This window comes from Asparagus officinalis, chromosome 4 (assembly GCF_001876935.1).
Source record: "Asparagus officinalis chromosome 4, Aspof.V1, whole genome shotgun sequence".
NCBI lineage: Eukaryota > Viridiplantae > Streptophyta > Magnoliopsida > Asparagales > Asparagaceae > Asparagus > Asparagus officinalis.
In genome coordinates this window covers 19,687,415-19,695,172 of record NC_033797.1, presented here as the reverse complement: position 1 = coordinate 19,695,172, position 7,758 = coordinate 19,687,415, and the positions used below count along the sequence as shown (strand labels likewise).

Below are 7,758 nucleotides of genomic sequence, written 5' to 3'. Positions count from 1 at the left end.
CAAGGGGGAGAGATTTTAGATATAGAATATAGATGATAAAGATTTCGGCCATGGTAATCCTAATTCAATAAAGTCCAAAATTTTCTACAATTTATGTATAAGTATTACTCATATTCACTAATCATGATAATCCGAATTCAATAAAATCCATAAATGTATTTTATATTTATTTCTATAACCCTCTTTTATATTTTCCCCTCCTCTTTTACCTAACGCCGATCAGTTTCTCGCATCTTTGCAGCTTTTTAATTTAAACAGGCGCTTGAGAACACGGCACCACCATGTGGAAAATCAACGGTTGTGATTGTCTTAATACTCAGCACATATAGGACAGCGGACGGTTGCTATCATCAACTCCCATTTATTTATTTCTACTAGTTGGATTGCACGTACAATGCACGTGGTAAAGTTTTCATTTTTTGTTTAAAATTTTTAATTTTATTTTTAATGTTTTGTTATAAAATTATGGAATGTAAATAATGGATAAAACATATAGACATAATATAAATATTCATCATTTGAACAATTAAAATATATTTATTTATTGATTGGTTGGCCAATTCAAATTTTTAAAATGGTTAAGGGCTCACATTAAATTATCATAAGTTAAGTATCGTTGCAGAACACAATACCGATTAGATATAAATTAAATGGAACACATTTGGACGTTCGAGAGAAACTTATAAGAATGTAAAAGAATTACAAGTTAAGAAAGCGAACAGCCGTCATCTACCAACAATGCATTTTTTCCCTCTATATTTAGGCAGTTGCTTTCACTGTGATGTAAGCGTCCAAACATTATATATGTATTATCAGTCTTGCTCTCAATACAAATGTTCCACTCGATGACTGACTAAAGCTACTAAAATGAATGATTAATATTACATTTGAGATGAGTAATACAATGTTAGAGGTTATCCGTCGATTTCTTCTTGAATTGGATGTCTCCTTGAAAGTACGCTTTCCACAAGATAAGCGGAAAGCCCAATCATGCTGTCAAGCCAATTGATCCATTGATGCACCTTTTGAGTTTTGAGGAAATAAATCTATAAGTTGTCCTCTAATTCATCCGGGAGATGTAATTGAAAGTCCTATACCGTGCAGAGAGTTGATTGTGCCGAAGAAATATCAGGCAATCATTGTCTTCAAAATGATAAACAGGAAAATATATACTGTTGTTTTATGCCCTTTCCCACATATCCTCCCTAAAAAAAGAAATAAAAAAAAGGAAAATCAAACACAAAGACACAAATAAATATATAGAGGACGAAAAGGAAGGTTGGTGGAGTATATAGGTAAGATGGTCCCGTTATTATACTTGTACGATACAATGCTCATAAACATATAATTAATTGCACTTAAAGTAATAAGTAACCTGGCCAAGCATTGCAGCTTCCGCATCTATTCCGCCAACTCCCCAGCCAGCAACACCTAACCCATCTATCATAGTTGTGTGGGAATCAGTACCAACAACACTGTCAGGGTTAAGCATTCCTTCATTGTTAAAAACAACTCGTCCAATGTATTCCAAGTTCATCTGCAAGACAGGTTAAGAACAACGTTTAGATTATGCAACCATTAATTATCATAAACTCGGCTGAGATTAAACTCTTAACACGACAGCAGATCAGATGCACCCTTCATGAATGATGTAATATAATTACATGGTGGACAATACCAGACCCTTTTGGGACAACAAGCATATTATTGAATGCATTGGAACACCATTTTAAAAATCCAAATCTTTCCTTGTTGTGTTGAAACTCAAGTTCCATATTTGCCTGAACTGCATTCGCTGATCTTGCCACATCAATCTGTACTGAGTGATCAATAACAAGATCCACAGGAACCTGCACTTAAATGTTAACCCTCAGATAGTAGCTAAGATAGTCAACACGATGGAACAAATTACACACAGGCCAAATATGTGCATAATTTTGCTAATATAAATAATAGTTCCAAATGTTACAACAATAATGGTATTGCTATGGAATCCTTACAATTGAAGTAACGCGTCAAATCATAAAACAATTTGTTTCTTCTATTTCAGTTATTTATGCCTCCTCATAAAGTTTGGCCACACATAAATGGCTTAATAAAATAAAGTGTTATAAACAGAGAAAAGAAAAAAAGCTCTAATTGTGGAGTATACATGTACCATAGCTAAGATAAACACGCCAGCATAAGGAAATAATTTCATCAGTTTCAACAATTACAAACAGATAAATATCGACATACATGCAGAGATTACAGAAGAATATATTGTATAAAGCATAGAAACAAGTGATTTTGCGTCAAGGGACCCAACAATTTTTTAAAGCAGAATATAATATTTGAGCAGACCTTTCCATGAACAATCTTCCCACTGCAATTTTCCACTGATCAGAATATCATAAGACGTTCTTCTACAAAAAGTAAAGGTGGAGAGAATTAATGTAAGGTGTACCGCAGAACCGAGTAGAGCATCCAGTAAGTCCTCATCAGCATAGACACAATTGCCTTCAGTAGAATTACCAATCAGGTAAAGATGTGTCTTGATACCTGACATACACCAATTCTCTGTAGTACATTAAGATAAAGCATCAAAATGCTCTCTGAGATGTAATTAAAAAGATTAGCCTGACTTTGAGCTCAATATCAGATAAAGTACTATAACTTGGCATTAAGGGTTATTCATGCTATCACATGATAATCAAGTGAAAGATAAAATTTATTTTCCAGCACTGAATAGATGTTATCAAAAGAAAGGAGTACCTCTAATGCAACATCAAGGGCATTTGAACCAACAGGATGAGCACTCAATTCTGTCAGGTACTTAACAAGGTGCATTGATGAAATTTCCAAGTAGATGGATCCTCTGCCACATAACTTTGTAAAGTTCATAATTTGTAAAGTGCTGCTCCTTAAAGAAATCAGTTCCCTTGATGACGAGCCGATGAAAGCTACTACTCAAAGCATTGCCCCAAAACACAAGGCATTGACATCATTAATACAAAGTCATGATCAATCTTTAAATGTCCTGGTTAGGGACAGCTTTAGCTGAAAGTGTTGGTTACTGCACTGTATTTATAAAACTAAAAGTTCAACAGAAACAGAATGACAAATTCATCAAGCAATCTAAAATAGGTCCAAGTCATTAAAAGAATCAATCTTTCAAAGATCTACAAACTGTACACAGAGTCTTGAGCACTTTCGAATACACCGTAGGTACACTTAAACAATAAAAAAAAGAAAATATGGATGAAAAATACAGTTGTTTGCCTGCTGCTGTCTAAAATCTGGGTTTGAGCAGCAGTAAAGCCTTCAGTTTGAGTGTCAGATCAGTTGTAACCAAAAGGACGAAGCGGTTACAAAAGAATGAGAGCAAGTAGACTTGAATTACCTCGAAGAGTCTTCAAGTACATCTCATTTGTTTGAAGGTAGCATGTTCCTTATACTGGTGGAGTATTTGGAATCTGGATTATCGCTTTTATCGGTATCAGAATTCTCGCCTCTCTGCAACTCAATATCTGAGCTCCCTACTTGGGTCCTTCTATGTATTTGATCCTGTAAACTCTCGGAAGGATTCATTTCATTGACATAAAGTATTAAAATACCAAGTTATTCATCCTATTTCGTAAAAGATTAAAGGGGAAAATATCCTTAAAAGCGCTGTAGAATATCACATAGGGAGGAAGTAGATAGTGACACGGACTCATCAGTGCAGGTAGTAGACAATAGTGATATCAGTGAACTCAGAACATCCTTTTTTCCTTTTATTAAGTCGTCAAGTAAAAGATGGGGCCGTAAGTAAAACCTTGAGATTGTTTTATCTATATTTTAGATAGTCATGATGTAATTTCTAGACTCTAGTTATATAAAATGGAGTTGCAGAAATTTTTTACTTTAAAAACTGTCTTCTCAGCCTTTTCTTATTGCTTGAGGACAATAAATTGGTATGGCACATTCTCAATCAATAAAATGGATGCATTGGTCTAAGTTTGTAACATATAAATATTCTCCAAGATCAGACAGGATGCAATGATAATATAATACTTGCTTGGAATTTACCTGAGGAAACAGGAACACCTTTGTAGCACAATCAGAGGACAGTAAGTTGAACACGACATTGTTTTTTTTCTGTAAAATAGTTCATATTTCTGCTACTAATCCAACAAGTGATTCCAAGTTCTGGCTTGTAAACAGCAATGTCTTAAGATGATAATCTGCAAGCTCAGATATGGTTACTAATTTGTTATACTTGCAGTCATATACATTGATAACTGTAAGAAGTTCCACCTGTAAAGGGTTTGCAAAGTAAGCAGCCTGTTCCACAGGTAGCAACAAACTGTTAGGTTTTTGGTATATAATATTAAAAGTCAATATTCTTTAACTGTCAAAAAGAAAAAGAAAAAGAAAACAGTGAGGGAATTCCTATGATATGGTAAAGAGTGTATATCATGTTTTGTTTGTCAAGCCAAAAAATAGCCAGACTCAGCTTATTCTTATTTCTTACCTGTCCTCAATGTCGTGCTCGGCATTATGAATCCTATAAGAATAGTATCGTAATAACATCCTATATCATAAAAGGTTTCTCAAAGCACTCCTTAAAAAAATTCATCCTTGTTCTCTTAGGTCTCTCCTTCCACTATTCTCAAAAAAAATTACTAAGCACAAATCCAAAAAGTTTGTGTTCAGACAGCATTAGGAACCCCAAATGCTGACTTACTTAGTAAATTACATATGAATAAGAAAATTAACTAACGCGGTCAGTAAAATACCTGTAATTATGCATAATCTGGAGTTGTCGAAGAACTTTTCAAAAAAAAGACCTTTAGGGAGCAATTACTGTTTTCCTTTGCAAACCGTGAAAACAAATAGAACATATCCTTGTGGAAAAACGCTGTAATTCGCTTGGTATCATAAGGAACCAAAAAGATATGCCCATACTCGACGTGATTCAACTTAAATAAATGATCAGAGTAAATGACAGCATGAAGTAAAACACTTCGACATATAATCCCTATTCATGAGCAAAACAAACCTCAACATATACTCGCATTAACCAGAATCAAGAATCCATGCATAGGAATTGCAGCCGAAGGAATAAGTTGACTTTGACAACTCTCCTTTTCTCCACTTGCAATGCAAAATAGAAGATTCTCCCTGAGAATTTTCATAGGAGTTGGGTTCCCAGGTCCTTATGCAAATGTATAGCGATTATGGAATCCAAGAAGTAGAATATATATTTCTACAAGGAAAAAAAATTTATTGTGTTAAATTATTGATTTTATTAAACATAAGTATAGCAGTGAATATAATTTGAGAGAATAAGTATATTTTATTTGATGTTCAATAGTACTTTAGTTTTTTTTAATTTTGGTACACTATACATGCATTAGTAATCATAAATATCTCATATGCTAAGGTTAATTCTGTTTTTTTAAGTCATATAATAATAATAATAATAAATATTTAAGTGTAGAAGAAGATAAATACAAGGAAATAGAGTTATCATCACTATGAACAAAATAAAGAGAAAAGAGAAGAAAGTTGCTTAACTCATATACTCGCATTAACCAGAATCAAGAATCCATGCATAGGAATTGCAGCCGAAGGAATAAGTTGACTTTGACAACTCTCCTTTTCTCCACTTGCAATGCAAAATAGAAGATTCTCCCTGAGAATTTTCATAGGAGTTGGGTTCCCAGGTCCTAATGTCTGGAGGGTATTTTTCTCAAACTCAGCAGGGAAGCTTGAGTTACATTTATCATTCAACTGATTAAGCAAGTCATTTTCATCCCCAATGATCTACACAAACACCAAATATTGAGGCTTTAATAAGAACTGTACTCAAAACAACATTAAATCACTACTTACAATGTATAGTTATGCAAACAGCAAACACCTTTCTTTCACAGATTGTCACATCATATTTGAGCAGACCTTTCCATGAACAATCTTCCCACTGCAATTTTCTACTGATAAGACTATCATAAGACGTTCTTCTACAAAAAGTAAAGGTGGAGAGAATTAATGTAGGGTGTACCGCAGAAAGGAGGAGAGCAAACAGCAAATACCTGTTTGATGCTCGCAAATACTTGGGGCAGACAATTATATACATCTTGGACACTTATCTTTTTAGGGGGCACTTCATTACTTATATCATGGAGCAATGCATCATTAGTTATTATGCTTCCAACTATGCTGTTAATTATGTTATTATTGCATTAAAAATCTTATTGATCATTATTTACTGATATTTCTACATGGGACTTTTGTTGGTCATATATCCAGTGGGTTGGCAATGTGTTCGCACAACTATCATTTTTGAATGCAACTATTACATAATAGGATAGCAAACTATAGATGATAGTTATAGCTCAAACAAATATGTAAACGCATTCCAAAATGTCATATGTTGAGGTGCAAATCATCAGATTCATACTTTTAAGGCCAATTTCAGGCAGTGTATCCTGAACAGAGCAAGCATGCATAAGAATTCAAACGTAGACAATTAATAGCTCGAGGTATATACCGTTGCCATTTCACACTTGTTTGTTGAATACGAACAATAGATAAAGACTAAATTAACCAGACAGGAAAAATTAGAACAGATGAGAGTCCAAATACAGATGGATTTCATATAGCCAACACGCAGAATATTGTCATAAGCGATTGTGAAATTAGAACAGGCAATAAATCTAGTAAACAATATTCATTCTAACTTTTACCTGATCAATTTTTTTTTCTTAAATGAATGTCTTATATATTAATTTATGTGATGACTGTGTTTCAATTGCCAGAAAGAATATTACATGGCATTCAAAATCACAGTCGCAATTTTTAATAAGATGATCAATCATATAGCATATAAAATCATACTTATAGGTATTAATGCTTGAACATGAACAGAGTTGCCTAAAGTACGACATGAAACTGAAACATTTAGGGTAGATCCTAAACTGTGTCATCACTATTTCATATATAATACATGGCTTACCTGATGAAACTGACAAAGGAGCAATATGAAGACTTGAAGAAAGCCCTGATTCGGACAATCCTTGACCTATTGTTGAATTAGAACAAAAGGAGATGATGGCTAATTAGAACAAAATTAAATTAAATGAACACCAAAAAAGTAAAATTATTCTTACCGATGCCAAAATTCAGACAACTGAGGAGATGATGGCGGAGGCTTGAAGCAAGCCCTGATTCGGACAATCCTTGACCTATTGTTGAATTAGAACAAAAGGAGATGATGGCTAATTAGAACAAAATTAAATTAAATGAACACCAAAAAAGTAAAATTATTCTTACCGATGCCAAAATTCAGACAACTGAGGAGATGATGGCGGAGGCGCAGAGATGATGATTAGGGCAGTAACAATCAATTTTGGAAATTTATGGCTTAAGATCGTGGGACGGCGTAACGTAAGAACTGAGAGAAGGCGGAGAGAAGGCGGAACCGAAGGAAGATTTAGGGAAACGGATGAACTGGTGAATTGATTTCATCTTTAAAAGATGTAACGGAAGATTGGATGGGCTGAGGAGAAGGTGGAGAGGAAGAACCGAAGGAAGAATTAGGGATTTTGATTTCAGCTGATGTTGTAAGGGATAGGGTTGGTATATATATTTCGGTTGAAGGTTAATTTGGGGAGGGAAAATTTTTCCAGTAACTCGCTCTTTTAAAGGGTAATAGATTTGTATTTCCTTTTTCCCCTTTTTTCACAAAATTTCCTGTTTTAGCTTATGGAAAAAGTCTGAGGAGAGCACACT

The 7,758-nt window shown here is 34.1% G+C and overlaps 2 protein-coding genes across 3 annotated transcripts; both read right to left on the bottom strand.

The window, feature by feature from the left end:
• On the bottom strand, nt 953-2,716 carry LOC109836851 (aconitate hydratase, cytoplasmic-like). Of its 2 annotated transcripts, none has more exons than XM_020404882.1 (4): nt 2,447-2,716; nt 1,665-1,850; nt 1,376-1,537; nt 953-1,205 (listed from the first exon to the last, which is right to left on the bottom strand). In XM_020404882.1, the coding sequence occupies exons 1-4, from the start codon at nt 2,546-2,548 to the stop codon at nt 1,146-1,148; spliced, it is 510 nt and encodes a 169-aa protein (XP_020260471.1). In that variant the 5' UTR covers nt 2,549-2,716; the 3' UTR covers nt 953-1,145. The 2 variants fall into 2 exon arrangements, with proteins under 2 accessions (XP_020260471.1, XP_020260472.1); XM_020404883.1 differs by having other exon boundaries at nt 1,749-1,850.
• Nucleotides 5,542-7,183, bottom strand: LOC109838299 (GDP-L-galactose phosphorylase 1-like; the record flags this gene model as incomplete). The annotated part of the gene is made up of 4 exons (XM_020406752.1): nt 5,542-5,790; nt 5,888-5,987; nt 6,983-7,048; nt 7,137-7,183. Coding segments are annotated over 4 exons (462 nt in total), but the record flags the coding sequence as incomplete, so codon positions are not given.